The 22543-nt window shown below is 31.5% G+C and overlaps 2 protein-coding genes across 6 annotated transcripts in view; one reads left to right on the top strand and one right to left on the bottom strand.

Moving 5' to 3' along the window:
- The window catches only part of LOC105201980 (arrestin homolog), a 199214-nt gene that overhangs the window by 137991 nt on the left and 38680 nt on the right, over positions 1-22543 (top strand). For all 5 annotated transcript variants that reach the window (XM_026132365.2, XM_011170302.3, XM_011170304.3 and 2 more), the window contains 2 exons: positions 12208-12693; positions 13962-14131. In XM_026132365.2, coding sequence (XP_025988150.1) covers positions 12604-12693; positions 13962-14131 — 260 coding nt within the window. In that variant the 5' untranslated portion in view covers positions 12208-12603. The remainder of the gene's footprint in view (positions 1-12207; positions 12694-13961; positions 14132-22543) is intronic.
- LOC105201982 (14 kDa phosphohistidine phosphatase) overlaps positions 1-22543 on the bottom strand; it is an 83113-nt gene that overhangs the window by 19544 nt on the left and 41026 nt on the right. The gene's annotated exons all lie outside the window — the stretch shown is intronic.

Here is a 22543-nt window from a genome sequence, read left to right on the forward strand (position 1 = left end):
TTAACTCGATGAAACCTGAAAGCGGCCTGTAATTGTAGAACGGTAAAGCAACGTAACGGCAGTTTGAGTTGAAAGTTCGTATGCTCGTGGCGTTTAAACATCGTGCACTCGAATTTTTTTATCCACCCCGAAATTACGTTTTAAACTTTGAATTTATCTTAACGAGTGATCTCATATTTATGAAAATTAAGGACAACATTTCTATTAACATTACAATTGGGAAACGTAGAAATAAAATTCTGTACACGCGTTAAAAAAAAAAAAATCTTACCACTCCGTTTTTTCTTGTCCACTTTTTTATGTAACGATATGACTTACAATACATGAACCTGTATGAATTTTGGAGAATTCGTGAGCCTTAGACTCTTGAGAATTTAATGCATCGATTCTTCTTTTCTCAAGAATAACATAGATAATCATTCAACATTAATGCGAAAGTAGAATTAGTGCAGCTAAATTGAAAACAGTCAAACTTGTCTGACCTATTCGTGATATTTCAAAAAGGGGAGTATTTCGGGAAAATGCCATTTTGCTTTAACATTGCATAGATAGCCAGTTGATCAGAAATAATGGACGCATACGATTCCGTAATTTATGATCGTCGTTGGAGCAAATGCACTTTGATGCTTGAGTGGACGATATACACGCCTTGCGTACTCGTTTGTGCAATCTGATGACGTTATTTACCGAATCGAGTACACAGTCAAAGCTGGTTTCACGTTGTGTGTACTTGCCGTTCGTTTCTCGATAAATTCCCAAAGTAGGGTTTATCTAATTCCACCCTAATTTCTCTCTATAAACTTCCTCGATTTTGTGTTCCACGACGTGAAATGCTATCGCATATCTAAATGTACGTTCGTCGTATTCTTTAATTAAATTTCTCTCGACGTTACCGCGAGCAAAAAATCTTGCAGAAAGTGTTTCTCGGAATTCTCTGTAGGAAATACTGTGATGTTTTGCATCATTAATAACTACTTCGACATCTACTATTCCGATCAGTGACGTTTAAAGCATATCCGATTCTTGGCGCTGCTTTGGTGATATAAATTCACCGCTCGACAGTTTCTATAATTACGCGATAATGCAGAGATCATAAAAATCAATCCCAGATCAGCGAGCTGTTGCGTCATATATAGTTTACATTGCGGAACATCGTAATCTGACTAGGTCAGCCAGGTGTAAACAACAAAGCTTTAAAGTACTCCGCGATAAAGTGCTTACTGTTTTCAGATACAGGAGAAGATTGGAAAATGCACTCTCGCGCGAAGTTTAGGATGCACCTAAAGAATTTACAAAATTTTGAGTGGCGCATTTGCGGTATGCATAATATACAGGGAAACGTAAAAAAAAAATCAGAATGGACGAAACTTTATTATAATTTTTTTTTTCAGACTTCCGTAAAACTATGGAAAACTATCACGCATTTCGTATTAAAATATTTTAACAAAGTTTAAATAAAATTTTCCTCAATTAGATTTTAAGCTTGCGAGTTTTGATCAAGTAAAACAACGATCTCTTTCAACTCAGGTTGAATCTATTACTAATACAAATTTCTACAAATCTTCAAATTAAAAGTGTGCGAATAGTTCGAATTCGAATCGAATCACAATGGATTTTCGAATATGAAAGGTTCGAATAGTTTGAGAATTTCGATTCATCAATGATTCGATTTCGAATCAATCGCCTATTTTGATTGTTCCATTTGTTATCTCTCACGCGATCAATCTTGCATATCAATTCTCACGCCCGATTATTTGTCGATTTCCAAAACTTTTTTTATCATTTCTAAATCTTATCAATAAAAGTTTGTATACACGGTAATCGTATTTTCATAAATTCGTTTCAATAATTTTTATCATAATTTTATAGAATTTGGAAAAAAATTCCTAAAATTGCTCCATTATATTTTCCTAAGCAAGCTCATTAAAGTATTATCACTTCAATGATAATACTATAATTTATACATATATGTAATTCAATGCTCTTTTATTGGTATAATATACTTATTGTCCAGTATCTATTAAAAATTTTTATTTAACATATTATTGTTTGTAATTATTTTTCAAAATTTTTGCGATTAATTTTCTCGTCTGTTACAAAGAATCTACAATATCACTGACAACACTTTATTGCATTGAAATTAGCATATAATGTAAATTCGAGAAAATTTAATTCGAATTCGAATCGTGTTTGAATCAAAGAGATTCGATTCGATTCGACGTAAGTAAATTTCAGATTCGATTTAATTCGATTTAGAATATGCTATCAAAGTTCAATTCGATTCGATTCGATTCGATTCAACCTCCACAAATGCTTGATTTGCGTACCTCTACTTCATACTTATAATTAAAAAAATATTTATTTAATAGTAGTAGGATTGTATAAAATTAATAGCGCTAATTAAAATCGCGTTCAATACGCGTATTCGTTAAAAAAATTTTTCTCTTTTAACTTAATTTAAAGCTATAATAAATTTTGTCGCTCGCCTAAATAACCCACGTAAATTATAACAAAATATAAAAATAGATCGTAGTGTTGACGCAGGAAAAATTACGAGACAATCCTGGCACCATTCGAGAGGATCTGTTATCTTAAAGCCGATAGACCACGCAAAGGATACGATCGAACGGACAGATTACACGACCGGAATTACATGTTGTATATGTGGGACATGGCATACAACGTATGCCGATGCGAATGAGCAATCGTCCCGTGCCCTTTTGTCTGATCTTCAAAGTCCGATTTATTGTTCCTCTCTACGTACAGCGGCGACCAAATGCCAAGCATGAAAATACCTTTTGTGTTACGCCATATCGGGGGAAGGGGAGGGGGAAGGAGGGAATGACAAACCTTTGGTACGAAACTTTCGTATCCTTGCTCCCTCCTCGAAGTTATTCCAAGAAAGAAAAGGATTACATTGAACAACGGGAAAACTTCAGTAGAAACGCACAGAGTACGCTTCTGGTATTTCCATTCGTAACGAAACCGCTAAAAGGAAAATAAATCTTTTGCTCGCGATTAAACGGCGCTTGTCGGGACAGGTAAATGGAGCGGCAATTAGCCGAGATCGATAGGATCGGATATCCTTCGCGATGTTAGGATTTAACATCTTGATTGCAATATGACATTGCTAATGTCAGCAGTACTTTGCTATTAAAGCCATTACTGCGCTCTACTTTTTTACCATCTTCATTTCGTTATTTCCATCATTATTTCCATTATGTGCCTCACCGTCTATAGTAGTTCACACAATATATTATAAATAATGATATGGACACGAGTTTATACGCTACATAAGTTACTTCGCTACGGTAGTTTACATGCGGAAAATGCCGTGATTGCTGTTATGTTATTACCAAGAAAATATCGATCGCACTTCTATTACGTATTGCGCCCGGTTTCACCATATAACTCTATTCTTACATAAAGCGAAAAATGTAAATAAATTTTGCTAGTGACACCTTCCAAACTGACCCTATTAAATAAATAAAAGCTGATGAGCAATCACTATTTTTATACAACTGGCACAATTGGAAAAGTTTGCATTAAATTTAACATATGTCGCACATTCCAAAGCAGCTTTCAGAACGTTACCTTACAAAAGTGACTCGTTACTCGTTGATTTTAAAAATTAACGCGTTATAGTTAGCGTTACTGGAAAACGGTTCGTTACTTTTTCGTTACTTTTTTGCAATGCTACAGTAAATCATTAAATTTTAAAATTATCAGGTGTATGCAAAAGTTTAAGTCCTTTTTTTTCAGTCCTCTAATGTAATTATTTTTAATTGAATTATTTTCCTGCCGTTTTGTATTTTTGCAAGATTGGTACTGAGCTTTCTAAAACATTCGTTATGATTCGATGGTGCATATAACGTTAAAAATAACAGTTGATACAAGCGACGAAAAAACTTTATATTCAATATGAATTGCAGCAAGGAAAAAATAAAGCTGTTAAAGTACGTGAATCCATTTGCTCTGTTCTTGGGGAAAATGTTGTCCCTCAATATTGGCGCAAATATTAGTTTCGTCGCTTTAAAGACGGTGATTTTGACAATGAATGATCGTCCACGCTCTGGCACACCACGAAAGTTTGGAGGTCGACAATTTGAAAACGTTGTTGAATGAAAACCCATCTCAAACACAAACAGAACAGTTCGGAGTTCCACGGATCAAGCAACAGTTTCAAGGCGACTGCGTGAAACGGGAAAAATTCAAAAGCTCGGAAAATGGATGCCGTATGAATTGTCGCGAAACAACATTATCCGCCGGTTAAGCACGTGCGTTTCATTGCTTTCCAGGCATCGCAAAAAAAGATTTTTTTGTTACTTATTACTGGCAATGAAAAATGGATTATGTATGATAATCTTGAATGTAGACATTCGTGGGTGGACTCCGGACAGCTTACTACATCAGTCATTCGCAGTAAAAAGGTCCTTTTGCGTATTTGGCGGGATGCGGAAAGTAATTTATTACGAGCTCCTTCAGCCGGGTGAAACATTCATGTTGAACGCTACATTCGTCAATTGAGTGGTCGACAAAATTGAGGAGAAAAGACCATTCACTGGGCAAGGAAGTCACATTACTGCATGACAACGCTAGGCCTCATGTCATGTCGCTCAGATCATTCAACTATCATTAACTTAAGCTCGGAAATTTTTTCGCACGTGGCGTACTCTATCACTAACTTGACGCTTTTGGATTATCATCAATTTCTTAGCAGGACAGCGCTTTCGAGACAGAAATACGAAAATGACTCGATGAATTTATTACAATTGATGTCTTTCTTTCACAAAGGAATCCGACAATTGCTCGAAAGGTGGCAAAAAGTTATAGAAAATGAGGGAAAATATGTTTCAGATTAATTTATAGTCAATGTGATAACAAATAAAAATTTGAAGAAAATACTAAAACCTTTGCATACACCTAATAGATTATTTAATAATCAATATTATTTGATGATTTTTTGTGATCCGATAAATTATAATGATAATATAACAGCAGTAACACGAATTTTGATGATGACAACCCATTATTTTAATATTAAGAAAGATTGAATATCCATTTAATATCTCAAAATATTGTTGAGTGTTAAATTAACATTCGAATATGTAAAAAAAAATTTTTTTAACAAGAATTGATTTTAAATCATGTAAATCACGTAAATCAAAATGTTTTCCGCTTCAGTTTTTCTGTTTCTGTAATTATCCTCTAGTCGTGTAACGGTATTTACACTTGCAGTGTAAATACGTATGTGCACTTCTAGGAATTTTTCTCTTTTATATTTGACACGTTCAAATTAAAATAAAATAGCGTACACCTTATTTTTTACTGCGCAGTATAAAAATTAAAATTATGAAAATTTACACAATTGTAATTAAAAAGTTAACGAGATAATATTAAATTCTTAATACACTAGATATTAAGCAAATTTCAGCTCTTTACACGCGATGATTTTACAAACCACGTTGCTTGATGCATTATACAACCGACAGTCCAAATAAACGAAATAGAATATTGAAATCTTACCGAATATTCACGGCGGTAAGATAAAAATTACCTCATTCCACGCGCGCGCGCGGAAAAACACAATTTCCGTGTAAATTCGATCTATAAACGGAACAGGAATAAGCTTAATCTTTTGAGCTTGATCAACGTGGCGAATTTAACAATGCACTTGGCGTAATCTCGGCTCGTTTTCTTTCACGTGCGTTATTACGATCGTAAATCATCATTCCCGGCAACCATCTCATAATACCCTTGTGACATTAGTAAACTTCTCGGAAACTTAAAAAAATACTTTCCAAGACCACGTATCGTGTCGAATTATCTAGGTCATTGTATGTCGTCATAGCACACATGATGTTTATCTTAATCCTTATACGACGACATTTCATAACACAATTAATATCGAATCGATCGAAACGAGCAGTTACGCGAAACAAACAACGTTCGCTCATAAAGAGCAAACTTAGAAACTTACAACATCTTATAGTTTTCGTAAGCTCCGTTTAGCCAAATAATCTCAATTTTCTAAAGATACAGTTTTCGTAACCCAAATAGTATTCCAAATTTGTAAATCGATTCACAATAAATATCGAATCAATCGAATCGAGCAGTCACAACAAACAAAGTTTGCACACAAAAAACAAGCGTTAGAAATTTACATCTCATAATTTTAGTAAGTTTATTCAAATAAAGTCTCGTAAGCACATTTTCGATCTAAATAGTCTTTGTTTATAAATTCCGATCGGTCGGAGTAATCAAATTCTAATGCTTTTCAGTGTCGGCAATTGAGAGCGTTTTTGTCTTTTCCAAAAGTACAGCACGCGACTGTTCATGGAGCACAGTTCTCGAATAAACTCTGCGTTATTTTTACTACAGCTATTTCGAAGTCAATGGCGTTCCATAATGTTTCCAGGGCAGTACGACGAAGATGGATTTCGCAGTAGAGTCCAATTACGTAGTCAAAATGATGTAATGTATGGAGTTTCGCGGCGAACGTGAATGAGCAGTAAAACTTTCTCCCGAGATTTCGAGAGTTGACCTTTTTCATGAAAGCACGAGGACATTTCTCATTAACCAAACCTTAATTAACGTCCTTTCAGAGAATGTCTAATAAATTTGACCATCATATTAAAACACATTCCTAAAACATAAGCGAAAGAAGGACCTTCGGTCAAGGCGAATCTTAGTATCTAATAATAATTTTGCGCGAATTATACAAATTTACTCCCAGCTCATGCAAATTATATATCGATTAAAGTAAATGACCCAATTATAAAAACTTATTATTAATTATTTTAAACATTTTTTTGTAATATTAAAATTGTAATCTTTAAATAATTGTAATTTTTAAAGACACTTATCGGATAGATTATTTTAAATAATATAAAAATTAATGTTAAACAAATTAAATTCGTTACATAATTAAGTTAGAGTTTGTATTTTGACATTTTTAAGAAATATATTTGTCAAAATAATATCTTTTGCATATATTTTATTAAAAAAATTAAAAGCAACTATTTAAAACAAACGTTTAGATCATTAAAGACAAGCGAGTCTTAAATTTTTCGGATATTGGTTCATTTAGATACTTTTACGAGTTTTTATGATTTTCAAAATAATTTAAAAATTTTTCGTATTTTTGTATATTAATAATAACATTTTAAATTTTCATATTTCAATTAATTATATCAGATCGTTTTATATTTTATATCGTAAATTCTTACAAAAATTTTACAATCTTGGCTCTGCATCGTTATTCCAGTTATTGAGACATTTACCTTATTTGTCGCTCTAGAAACACAATCCCAAAGCTTAACCCGAAATACCGCACAATCCTAACATTTGAAAGAGATTGCACGAGACGCTTCGCATAGCCCTTCCTATTTTCCAAAAAAGCCTCTGTATCGCTTTTATCCCGAAAGAAATTGTCGTCTTCTTTCCGCGATTTTATGTTACGAAGACGCTATTGTCGTCTTTTTTCGATTCATCATTTCATCAGCTCAGCCGTAAATATCGTACATAATCAATTCACACAATTGTTTCCAGAAGTTGCTGCAAAGCTCCAATCATATTGAGTGGCAGCCACGTCTCCGCGCGCGAGCTGCCCATAATCAAGTAAAAATATTTCCGCGCTCCCATCGCACGCTGGTGTGTTGGACGACAATGGAAAAGTTATTTAAACGAGTTCGAAACTCTCGAACGCCGGCGCAGCCGTAACATTATTTGCGAAATCTACGCGACTACGATATTCACATATGCGTCAAAAACTCGACAACTGTCGCTAATAAATAAACTGGCAATTAAAGTCGGTACATTCCCTATAGACAACGCGGAATTAAAGAGTAAGAAAGAGCTTGAATAAGAAAGAGCCCCTAACGAGCTCTCTCGCGGACACCCTTCGACCTCCCTTTTATTTATTCAATTTCAAACGAATGAGTTATTACCGTTTCGATCGATCGCCACTTTGATATCGTTAGATCATTCTACCTTCTTCGTGTGTATCGAGTACACTTTCTGTCGCGTTTCCCTCAGATATTGCCCTATTTCTAAGAGCACGGTAATACAGTATGAAAACATGACGTCGAAACATTTATCACGTGAATGAAAGTTCTATTCTTTCTAGTATCATTTATAGAATGCCTACATGGAGAGAACGATTATTGAAATGTCCAAAAATTTAGACTGGATTCAGATTTGAAAGTAATTTTGTTGAGTCACGCAAAGTAATTGAGTACGATTTGAGGACGACCGAATCGACCGCTAGGATGTCAAAACTTTTTACAACTTTGCTCATCACGTTTGAGCGTCCTACATAATTATTTCGGCACACAAAATTATTTTCAAATCTGTATCTAATTAAATTTTTAAATACCTCAGCAAAACCGTTCTTTCCGTATCATTCCCTCGAGATGCACTCCAAAGAACAAATATTACTAAAAAAACAATTCGAGAAACCCGATCGATATCTGCGAGAAGTTTATAAGGAAAATTTACGCGTCTTGTTAGAGTCTGCGAAAACCTTGGGGAATAATTTGACGCCTAGTACAATACACTACAATGAGTTTCAACAGGTGCGAAATAGTGTCCTTGGACTTTAGAAAATCCCCTTTCGTTAGGAACGTCATTCTGATCCGGATATATTTCGCAATATTTCGCAGTACCTGAATATCTAAATAAAATCAGCCAGAACTTTTTGCTATTACAAAAGCTATAACGTTTCATCCTCATAAACCGGAGTTCGCAAAATTGCGCAATTTTAATTGAGCAAACTTTGTGTTTAACCTGCGTAACCTGTAATCTCTTGATAAGCAACGTAATTTTCATAAACTTTGACCAACGTGATCGTACGCTGGTATCCTCATAAAAGGTGCATTGTTTCGCACATACTTTCTTTTTATTTCTTTGCAAATTCGCAATTAAACGTTATAAACGTAAAGCCGTATTAGACTGCGTATTGGAGATTGAGATTATAATTAATTAAAGGATGAAGATTGTCTAATCACACTAACATCATGCATTGCAATTGATATTATATGATCAATTTAATTTAAGAACTGTGGCATAGAATAATACATGTGTGTAAACATAAGAAAAAGAAGTTTAATCATGCTGCTCTTTTACTCTTAATAATTGCTTAATAATTGAAAAAAAAACGCATAAAATCGTACATCGGCAAATCCTTATTTTTTAAAAAGAAAGAATAGAACATACACCAGAAAAAATCTTAACAATAACATTGTCTTGTGAATGATTATATTTCGTTAACAAAACATAAATTAATCTTTTTTGCTTTTTAGGTAATCACAAATGTCTTTATTATTATATATTATTATATGACTAAAAAAATCGCCAAGTTGGTTAACATTGCGACTGATGATTGAAACAATAGACTGACAATGAGCTCTAATTCCAATCTATAATCTTAATCTTTGCTCTTTTATTTTCTTTATTCTGATTATCCAAAATCCAATCTCCAATAGGCAATCTCAATGCAATCTCAATCTTCAATAGTCTAATATAAGTTTAAAAAAATTCCCAAAACGATCAATGTTGAAATCTGATTATCGAAGTTTTATTCAGATAGATACGAAATACTGCACGCGCGAAATACATATATCCGGATCAGAAGAACTTTTTAACGTACAAAAGCACAATTTCACGCCTTCTGAAACTCATCGTATATAGCCGCCAAATTATTCCACATGATTTTCATAGACTTCGGCCGACAGCGGAAATTTTCCTCTCGACTTCTTGGGGATACCGATATAAATCATACAAGAAAATTTATGCAGAACGCACAATGGAATGAAAAGGGGGAGAACGCTTTTGCTGAAAAACTGTATGAAAGTAGAAAAAAAGAACGTAAGATAAAACCAGCAGATAAAAGTACATAAAAAGCCGCAAGACAAAAATAAAAAATATTTAGTTTTATCAGCGCATTTTTCCTATCGAAATATCGATTCCATTAAAATGAACGAGTAAAGAGTAAATGAACAGAAATGAATTAGATGAAAATGACTTCTCATTATGCATAGTTACACAACTTGCTGCAATTTGTACTATATTTATTTTACATGCTGTATAATTTCTATACTTTACTTTTGCAAATTAGAGTAGGTTGAAATTAATTCTGCTTTTCTGAAACAGTCTGAATAATTTCACGTTGAATGTTGGAACCAGTTTTCTAATACATTTTCCACGGGTGCTACATTTAGCTTCAAAACGACTCACATAACCGACAATGCAAATTTTCTTGTGCCACCTCTCTTGTGCGAATTATTTATTCAATATTATATAATTTTTCAAACTGTTATGTTCTTAAATCTTATAAAAGTCTTTCTTGTAAAAATTTAAAATAATCCTTTTCTAGCTTCGACTACTATTATTTCACTATAAATAAAAATATTTTAATATCTTTATACATTTGCATGCACTTTACATGCAAAATTTCTGCTATGTACCATATTAACTGGATATTATTTTAATATTACGTAATATCATTGTTTAATATCATTCAAATTATGCGATATTGTAATCATTCCGTTTTTTAATTTCTTTTGGCTATTCAAAATCCTAATATATCGTTATCTTACGTTATTATCGATCCTATTAACCACAACATGTGTCTTCAATTGCTATCAATATACAGATTACAGCGATAATTCTCAAGGGATAGTCAGATAAATTTAGAACTTTTATCTAAGTAACTACCATGCAGTTCAATTCGTTAAAAACTTCACTATGAAGTTCGTGGTTTCATTATCATCAGCAGACATCTTCAACTACTACATGGTAATGGATTTTCTCGGCCTGAACACGAAATTCAATGTCGATGTCAGATATTGCACGATCTGTAATCAATACGTCGAATAGCGGGATGATTCATTCGGAATTGCTTTCAGATTTAACACATTACTTACCTTAATTAATTAAATGACTTTTAATGTTTTTGACAATAATACATTATTATATTTGAGTTTTTTCAAGTATCAAAATAAATAAATTTTTATTTGTATAATAAGTATTATAAGTTAAAAATAAAGTCTAGAAATTTCTTAAGTAGAAATTAAACCCATATAAAACTAAAAAAAATGATTATACGTAAAGAGAGAAAGAGAGAGAAAGTTAAGTTAAAAAGAAATTATATTTTCAAACATTTAGTTACGAAAAATCACATCAATCGTTCGATTTGAAAAAACTTTACGATTAGTAAAAACAATCTTGTAAATTATTGTAAAAACACCACATAGTGGGGATGGATGAATATTAAATTTTTTTCCTTCATCACACCTCCTAATGTCTATACAAAGAGAATTACTGAGCGCAAAGAATTGTGGAGGAGTCTCATTATCCACTGTTCGATCAAGAAAAGAAAGTTCCTATTAACCATGACTAAAAGTCGAGAAATTTCTTCGCTCAACTTCCTTAAACCGAGTTTCGAGTACTATTGATTCATATTACATTTCTTGCGGCGTACGGTACAGCTAGTAGTTAATTTTTTAACTTTTATGAAATATCAAAATTAACTCATCTTGAAAAAATAAGCGTAAATTTTACCATTTTCATCGTTAAAAAAAATTATATAAATTCTTTTCACTTAAATATATTAAAAAATCATCGGAAAAGCTATGAGGAAAAAATAAAAATGTTATATTAATGTATTAAATGTATAAAAATGTATAAAAATGTTATATTAATTAAGGAATGTATAAGCTTCTCATATGTACACAAAATATGGCTAAAAAATGATATAAAAAAATATCGTGGTCAACCTACAAAATTTATAAAACAATACTAACTTGTTAAATAACATTTTAACTCGCTTCCAATTAATTTCTTCCCTCTCCGTGACCCTATACAATAAATATAATTCATTGGACAAAAATATATCATATATAAGTTCAGTCACACGCGACAGTTTTCGCTCGAAACGACGAATTTTTAAGTAAAAATAAAAAAAGCTGCTATGTTTAGATCAAATTAATTAATATATTGACAAACAAATTGATCAACGAAAATACATTTCAAGAGATTTTAGTATTTTTTTCTTTCTTTACTCTTTCGAAATATTTATTACATTTAAAATAATTCATGAATTCGCACATCTAAATAAAAGAGAAAACAGCATAGATTCTTAGAAAGAAAATATCTTTTACTTATTATCAATCCAATCCAATATTTTCTCTTTAACAAAATTTGCAGAATAACGGAATAATAGAACGCGTGTGTATCGCTCAATTCTAACGAGGACCTTGACACGTGCCCTTTCATCGACTCGAGTGTGCCCAGGATATTCCTATTTCCTGCTACGTGAAGATCGCCAGGTATTCTGTCAGATTTAACGAATTCCATGAAGGAAATTCAAAACGAACAAAATGAACCAGTGCGAAACCATACTCCGTGAAAGCGGCAAAAGGTAATTCTGATAAAAATGCGATATCACGCCATCTGAGCGAAGCACGAACAGTAAGATTTCGGTCAAAGCCGTAGCGCGTGTGGGTGGTGCATGTGAACGAAATCAAGAGAGTTGTGTGCGTGATCGTGTATTGCCTGCTAGGCCTCTGCTGTGGCCGCGTTAAAACGAGAAAGGACGAAGCGATGGCGGAAAACGGCAGCAATGTCACACCGGAAGCCACCGTGATTCAGTCCGACTTTGAGGAGCAACAAAAGGAGTTGTATCCCAACACGGTAAGTATTGTAATTAATTCTGCTGGCGAATGAGTGCGAACGAAATAATGAGGAAATTGCAAATTACGATTGTGATTTGCTTACTTCGAACTACGGCGGTGTTATCGTCAGTGACAATATCGTAGGATTCATTAAAGGAAAAAGTAAAAAAAAAATGAGATAAAATAGAAACCTGAGAGATATCAAGATAAGATGAGAAATATACGTGAAAGTCGAATTTAAATAATTTAGTAATTGAATGTAGCTCATAAATTGGAAGTTTATTATTAAAAAAACGTTTAACGACTATTTCGCATTTATGCTTTCCCTTCTGTTAATCTTTTAGCATTTTCATTGTTGAAAAAATGATATAAATTTGTTTCATTTAAATATATTTAAAAGTTATCGGAAAAAAGGGTATAATGAAAAAATGGTCAAGATTTCTTGCGTGGTTATCAGCTTTGTAACTTTTCAGAAAAAAAATGCAGATTTATAAAAAAAAAACAAAAAAAAACGAACCGGTCATCTACGCAAGAAATTTTTATTGTTCTAAAGTAGAAAACATATACAGTCACGAAAGTAATTATCCGGTCATATGAAAGTTTATTTTGTGCAACAAATTTATCAAATTAATATTATAATTTTTTTTCTAGAAAAAACTCGATTAAAAGTGAAAAACTTGTCAGTGATACATTTCCATTAAAAATATGCTTTTAATTTGTTGTAGCGTAGAATAAACGTCCAATATCTTATGCGTCCAGAATTAGTTTTGTGATTATATATAAAATTATCTTATTTATTTAATATTATTCCGCTACGATTTTACTATCTTCCACACACATTTTCAGATTTAAGTAGAAATAGATAAAAATGTGATTAAGTAGAATCTTTGTTGTGATTTAAATATGTCTTACAATTTTATTAATAACAGCGAATTGTTCAATTTGACTGTTCACTTTTGATGAAAATGTATCACTCGCAAGGTATTTTCACTTTCAATCCAATTTTCCTTAAGGAATTATAATTATTTGGTGAATTTGTAACATAAAGTAAACTCTCAATATCCCGTGTGCAGACAATTAAATAGTTTCGTGACTGTATGCACATATAAGCACAAGTATTCGAATAAAACTTATTACATCGTGATTATCTTAATAGAAGTCTAAAATTAGAAATCTAAAATTAGAAATCAGCACGAATTCAGTTAATTTTCTTAACATTCTGTACTCGTGTCAGGAAATTAAATGGGATGTAATTCTGCCAATGTTCCCTCGGATTTTCTTGCGCAGGTGGAACGTAGGAACATTGCGGTAGAGAATTGTGATGTGAAAAACGAGAGAACGGCAAACGAGAAAGAAGATAAGGATGATCATCGGATGGAAGCGAAATCGGATCGAGCGCAAGAATTACAAATACAGATGCAACCGCAGGTGCAGCACACTGACACGCGAGCTGACAGGTGAGCACGCCATCCTTCAGTAAATCGATAATGACAGGTCATACCGGAAAAGTCTCGGAACTTCTTAAGAATTTAAATTATTGATGATCAGACGATATCGTCGCTTCAACGAAAGCGAACGCGTTTAGATTTTTTTTTTTTTTTTTTTTATTTTCCGAACGTTAAAATGACAAAAGTCTCCAGGGTTTATTAATCGTAGTAACCAAACGACAGTGATCTATTTAATGACGTAACATAGCGCTATATATTTGTAAAGAAGCGAAACGCCAAATTGATTAGGACGAGCCACGACAAATTACAAAAATAAAGAAAGCTTTTAAGAAAAGACGAGCGCCATCGCAAACTTTTTCCGCAGCGATATTTTTCCACCGACGAAACTTTGGGAAATTACAGCAGTCAATCTTCTCAAGATACGGCGTGTTATACGATCGTACAAATATAGGACTGACACAACTCGGCGGAATGTCAATATATCTAATTAGATAGGATCAAGTTACGCGTAAATTCAGGGCACGTTAAGTCTATAATACGTAACTCATATTCAATTAAACATAAAGACATCGATCATTCTAATTACATTAGATAATAATTAATTTCATATTAATTAATTTTGTTAAATATTTATCGTATAAATAAATATCGCAATTATAAATATGATTATAATTACACGAAAATATAATCAACGTTGATTATATATCGTATGTATAAAATTGAATTGTAAAACGTTGTTGAACATTTAAGTAATGTTACACATTATTTAGATGTTTTTAATTTATTTAATTAAACGTCTAAATATCTGATTGTAGCTAAAAGTTAAAATAACATCGAAAATTTAGGAAGAATCAAGCAATTACTACTAAAAGAGTAAAAACACTCAAGACTGTAACTAAAAGACTGCTTCGAATTAAAATAAAATATTTGAAGTAATATCAAGCATTGCAAAATTCTACGAGCGATTGCGCACGTTCTTATGTCTAATAGTTATCTTGGGAAATTCGAGCGGTTCGGAGATAGTATTACAGTGTTAGATCCACAGGGCCTAGAAATCCTTAATGCATTCACGTACTTAACATGTTATATCGGATTAATTAATTCTCATCGTTCAATAGTCTTAACGAAACTCGCGAACTATGAGATAGAATGCTACGTGCCTTGGTAACTGAAATAGGCAAATGTGACTATTTCGCGTGGCAACATCGCACTTTTATATATAGGCGCATTAACAAACTCCTGTTCATTCAGTATTTATAAGCAATCGAGAAATCAATAAGTTGTTGATTTCTCTTCTGGTTTTTAATATTCCCTCTTCAAGAACTTTACACAATACTTTTAGTTCTGTCAACAATATGCGCTTCTTTATAAAATACGTATAGACATTATCAATATTAAGAGTACACTTGCGATATTAAAAGTGCGAAGGGAAAAGAAGTGCGAAAAAAATGAGAAATGTAAAACATTGTTTTGATTCAGTCTGATGAAAGTTGAATGTACTTAATGGCAGCAAATGTTGAATGTGAGCATCTAGATTAACGCATTCACGTATCCTGTATGCGAATGTATTCATGCTCAGTCTTAATTCAAAAGATAATCATTATTTAACTCTCTGAAACTCGATCTCATGCTAAATGGAAAAGGGGATAAATATTCTAGTATACCTGGCAATTATTAATTTACAGAGAGTAAACAATTATTAATTTAGAGATTGTTCAATATTATTACAAAATCGTTATAATATTCATAAAAACCATATTTACCTTTCGTGCTAATGCCGTATTGGGGTAATATAATATATATCGTGTTCCATGTATTTCTTTTCATTTATTTAAAAATAGTAATTTAATACAGGCCACAAAATAATCGAATTAAAACACATTTTTCATAAAAGAGTCCGAAAAATTACAAATATTTTTACACCGATTGAAGAGGGGAAAAGATAAAACATGTTATTGCAATTAAACAATTTCAGAGAAAAATGATAAATAAAAGAATTATTACGCAAATTAATTTAAATTCGTTGTGCGCAAATAGAATTCGCTATCAATAAAATCATCTATAGAAGCGTCTTCAATTGAATTACTTTTTCAACGCGTTAAATTAATCTTCAACTTGCTACCTTTAGCGAGTTTATTAATGCGTTTTCACCGAAATACAGAATAAACTGTTAGTTAATTATAACAAGCTAATTAATTTATGCGCGACTATGAAACTTCCTGACGGTCGAGTATAAATTGAAATTCAAACGTGATACCGAAACAGCAAGCCATTTCGCGCATTTCTGGCCATCCATATTATATCGAAAGAGTGATAGCTGCGCAACTCACAATACCGGTGTAATAAATACGGGAACTAGCGAAATATGCATCCAAATTGAATGCGTCGAAACGATTTACGGATTTGCAAAAATTCTAGATTCAAAGACATAGATATCGCTCACGCAATCAATAAAATGGAATTCAACTTGGTATGCAATGAACGCGATGACGTCGATACCATAGCGTCACGTCAAATGGGATTTACCACGTCTCGTGGTATATTAATAAATTTATAATCCACCGCGGATTACGAATTTATTAACTATAATCTCGAGGTTTTCATCACGGTATTGTGTAGGCGTTAAGAAAAACATCGATAGGATGTAATTACCGAAAGAACAGCATTAACAGCGCGAGAGAAAATAAAAAATAAGTTTCTCTATTATATAATAATAATAATAATAACTGTTTTGAATCCAGCAGTTTACAAACAGCGGTTTTCATCGTAGTTTCATATTCGAAAAAATAAGCATATAATTTATATCTTAATATATTAAAAATGTTGTGAAGTATTCTCATTCGTTTAATATTAATATATTTATAAATATTAATTATCATAGATTATATTGAATATTAAAAGATACACAAAGGTGATTCCATATTCAATCGCTGATGCCGGCGCGAAATAATTATTGATAAAACGCGCAAGTTAGTCGAGTAATGTTCTCAACATCATTACCGCTAGTAATACGTTATTTGTTTAATACCGCGTCGTTAATTTCAATACATATTTAACGAAGCCCCACCAGTTTCATTGGACTTACGCGTTATAAGCTAAACACCGCGTGCAATAAAGCAGTGGCAACAAACGTCAAAATATATGCAGATTTATACAGTACGCGTAATTCAACCCTGACGAGTACAGTTCTATTATTAATAAAGAGAAAAACACAGAAGCTGAAACAAGAAACTCGTTACAGCTACCAAAAACGCATTTTATTTTTAACTATTTAGTAGAATAGAAGAAAACAAAAATACAGCACGTTTTTTTAACAATGTATAAATAAATGTATTTAAAAGTGCTACTCATATTTATTTTTAACGTTAATATCACGCCCGCGCCGGATGAAAATTCATCTACATAATTAAAAATTTTGTTTAGATTTTCTTCTATTTTATGAGTTGCAAGGTGATAGAATAACTGAACTAATATTATTTCAATGTAAAAAATATTATTTTAAATTATCAACATTTTAATAGCAATTAGATTAAAGCCGTTAAAATTATTGTGCCTCTCTTCTCCATTCTTATTTCTAAAGTATAAAAAATTGTTTATAGATAGTCATAACCAACAGGATAAAGTATTCAATGTTACTTTGGAGTCAGACCAACAATCGATCTTTAATATTATCTTGTAATCTTCAAATAAATTTATCATATATAACAAACTTTTATTTCACTGTGGGAGCGAAATATCCACGATGCTCGCAACAATTTGAGCGTGCAATGTATCTGAGAAGAACGGTTGAAACGAGAAACCACATGATACAAGTAGTACATGTGAAACCTCGAGTGTTACCGTCAAGAGATCTGACGATGGAGAGAGCAATCGAATGGAAAGCAAGGTTTTCACAAGACATACACTCGAATATGTGCACGTAAAAAAATACAATTGCAGGCAGCCCAGAATGTCTATAACTTTACATTATACATTACTTTACATTATACATTACTTACTATATATATATATATATATATATATATATATATATATATATATATATATATATATATATATATATATATATATCTGTATTATATCCTTACTTTTGTTATACACACTTATCCCTTTCTACGTTTTATTTTATTTTACTACAAAGTCACATCTCTGTTACGAAAAGAATTTAATAAACGTGACGTTTACAAGAAAATTCATGCAGCATCACGTAATGTGCTGGTGACGCGATGTTCCAGCCTCTCTTTTTATGTACACTATACGCACTCTTATTATAGAGTACACGTATTCGCAAGAGGTATTTTTACATTGCGTAAAAAGTTCCGCAAAGTTGTAAAATACTGCGAAACATGCGACTTATGTGCATCCCATTTTTCTTCATCATAACTAAAGTTATATGCGACCGTAATCTAATAAAAAAAAAAAAAAAAAAAGCTGTGACTATGTGTATATGTGTGTTTGTAATTACTCTTTACGCTATGTATAATTAGCAGTGCGAGAAAAATATCAAATTCTGGTTGCTGGAAACTCGAAAAGCAAGACCAACACGGCTCAACGAAGTAAAAACATCCGTAAGAGCGATGCGAGTTCCTCTTCGCGCTTGTGAAATATGAATAACGGAATTCCCCTTGAGATGTTCTTTTATCCGTGTACTTTCTCCGCGTCTTTCTCTACCTCTTTCACGTATTTATACCACCCGATTCCAAGTCGATATTTACGGCGTGGCGTGGCATGACGTACACGGGCGGTGCATGTGTATTAGAATATAGTAATGCCCGGAACACTTATGCAACAGTACATTGAGTTTGATACGCCCCCGCGTGCAACACTAGAACGAAAGCAACCCGCGAGGGACCCGATCCATTTTTTATCACCCGATTTGGATCGACACATCAAAGCTCTCCTTAAGATTCTTCCGTCTTCTGGTTACCCATTTTCGATACTACGCTTAAATCGAAAAAATTTTACTGCGTTACTCCGTGACAATATCACGCAAAGTAATAAATCGTAAGTCAATTATCTCAATACATTGCGGGTTTAATTAATTATATAATACGGAGCACCATTGAAAAGAAGAAACATTCCTATAAAAATTCTTCATTTCCGGAGGATTCATATTTTTCTCGAATTCTATGTTCATTAGTGTATAATTTCATTTAATTAATGATAACAAGGCCAATTATCTGGAATGTTTCAACAGTGTTGACAGCGAAATAGCTGCGGGCGACAGAAAATGTTGAGTAGCACAGAATTGTGTGCGTTGCAAAAAGAAAGCACGCGGTCAAGGATAAGACCATTCTATTTTCACAAAAAATCTCAACACGGAATGAAATGTGATATTACCCCATTAGAAATTACTGCATGCTCTACTTGTAAATTAAACAAGAATATTTTTGTATTTGTATCTATCTAGAGACTTATAAAAGTTTTTAAAATATAATTGTGTTACGTATACCAGTCATGAAACAAATTATTTAGATATTGGATATTGCGAGTATTTTATGTTGCAAATTCATCAAATATTATTTTTTAGAAAAACTTAATCAGAAATAAAAACATGTTGCCAGTATGATGCGTTTTCATTAAAAGTGTAAGCTTTTGATTTGTAGCATAAAATAAATTCCCTATGTGATATTTTTTTCATACAACAAATTATGTGTTAAATGAAATAAGTGGACAATGTGAAGTAATCGCACAAAATTTACAGCTATCAAACAATGTTGGAAAGTATACAATTCATCATGAATATATTCATGATGGAACGCATTACATCCTATCTCGAGTAATGTCTAAAGAAGTATGTAGTATAAAATCTCACTTCATAAATAGACGTGAATATATCAATCGTTTGTATCGCAATTTTTTCCAATATTTCTTTTTTCTTCTATCATAATAATTGTATTTTACAAAAAAATGTTTTTACAACGATATAAAAGAGCTTGTCAAACAAAATGTCAAAACAAAAGTAATAAATAAAATTAAAATATTTTCGAAAAATCCATTACGCCATAGAAAATATATCAACAAATGTAAATTATTGATCACTTATTAACAAAAAATATATATAAGTTTCTAAATACGAGGTGTATTATTTATAGAAAGTTATTTTTGTTAATAAAAAAACATTTTGTTTGACAAGTTCTTTTATATCGTTGTAAAAACATTTTTTTGTAAAATACAATTATTATGATAAAACAAAAAAAAATATTGGAAAAAATTGCGATACAAACGATTGATGTATTCACGTCTATTTATAAAGTGAGATTTTATATTACATACTTCTTATGTAAAAATCTAGAAATTTATATATATATATATATATATATATATATATATAATTTATTTAATAACATGTTATGGCCATCAAGCAAACAATTTTAGACAAAATCAATAATAACAAATACAATATTATTATATTCGGCGTATTGTTATCGCATATACTTTTATATTATATTACTGCAAGCACATGCAAAAATGGCATGCAAAATATATATATAAATTGGACAGTGATAACACAATTGCATTTAGTAAGTTTAGTTGTATCGATTAATTAATAAAATAAATTCGTATATAAAACAGAAAAATATACGCTTTATAAAACTATATTATTACATAATAATAAGAGAGTTTTATTTCATATAACTAATATCTTAAAACATATTATTATTTATATTTTATTTGATGGAATAAGAAATAATATAAAAATTGGATAAAACAATACGTGTGTATATCAAATACTGCGCAGCGGAGCAATTTCTTAAGAAAATAACCTGCATGTAAAAGTTGCGACTCGTATTTTTTTTTTACTCCCCGGAGGGTGTCGCGTAAATAACAAATTGACGAGTGACATTGATTGATGCATTCGGTCGACGATCGTTATCAATAAAAATAGTAAGATAATAGACGCCGGAAAAAAAAACGATTTCGACGTATATTCTTAATGTCAAAACGAAATTATTAATCGCGTCATAAATAAACGTCTCTAAACATCGAATATTTTCCTAAAAAATTAATAACGCATTTGACAGAATAATATCCCAAGATAAATAAAAATTATTCGCCTCGTATAGCCACTGGCACTAACTCTAGAACGCTATCATACGTAAATTTGATAGACAGCTCGCAGATTGATAGTGTGCTTACTTTTTTTCCTTTTAACTCAGGAATAGTCATCCCTTTTTTGCGTAAACACGAAATCACTCGAGATAATCTTTACACCCTAATCATTATTAATATATTGTATATATTATTGTTTTATAATTTATTAATATCTAAGGACATTATGTATACAGATTTAGTCAATATTTTCTGAGAAAAGCAAGGAGAAACCAAGAAAATTGAACAAACGGGAGAAGCACATTAAACAGCTTATTACGATAATATTTTTAAAAAATGAAAAAGAAAACGCTTTTATATTGAAGGTTTCCTTTGAGATTATATATGCAAAAGGTTCATACATAAAAAATAGTTACTAAAAGAAATGAAATAAGTAATATGTATTTTATAACATTAAAAAATAAAGCTAAGTCGCTATCATATAAAGTTATTGTATTTGCTCTTGCCAAATTATTATAAGTGATTCTTTTTTTTATTATATTTGTTTATCATATTATGTAAATGTAAAAATTATTTGAAGTATTTTTCAATAAAAATAAAAATACACATTTAGAGAGAGAGAGAGAGAGAGAGAAACATGTGAACTTTTCATATCGTATAAACAGAAGACATTAATAACTTATACCTTTTAACTCGAAAATTTTTTTAAAAACTCAATATTATTTGGAATTTATAATTTAAACTCTTATTGTACTTAATTGATTTTACAACGTAAACAATTAGGTGTTTTCTACACCCAACTAGTTTCAACAGATACGAGGTATGAGTCATAACGTGTGTTTCTGTTTTACAGATTGGGTCTCAAAATTGTCGAATGAAAGATAAATATGGATCTTAGATCAATAAAAAAAAATTACTGTAACGTGAGCTTAATTTTTCTGATGTTAGAGTAAAAAACACTCCAGTGATTACTTCTAACTTAAATTAATAATTAGGTTACTTGTGTTTATAAAAACCAAGATTATAAATATTTTAAATCACTACATTATAAATATCATTAAATTAATAAAATATTGTAAATAATTATCATTCAATGACAATAACATTTTGGAATTAAAACTTGTTTAGAACATAATTGCGTATTTTTATTTTTGTTTACAACGCATATCTATAGATGTGCAATGCACTTAATGAAATTTAGCAACTTATATAATATATAATTAATAAAACTTATATAATTATAAGAAGAACAGAACTTTATTGTAATAGCGACTAATGAAACCGTATTATGCACTGTATAATACGCCGTCTTACACAACGTATAAATTCCTATAATGAACGCCACTGTAAAGTTATGTATTCGTCAAA

Source organism: Solenopsis invicta, chromosome 1 (genome assembly GCF_016802725.1).
Source record: "Solenopsis invicta isolate M01_SB chromosome 1, UNIL_Sinv_3.0, whole genome shotgun sequence".
Classification (NCBI taxonomy): Eukaryota; Metazoa; Arthropoda; class Insecta; order Hymenoptera; family Formicidae; genus Solenopsis; species Solenopsis invicta.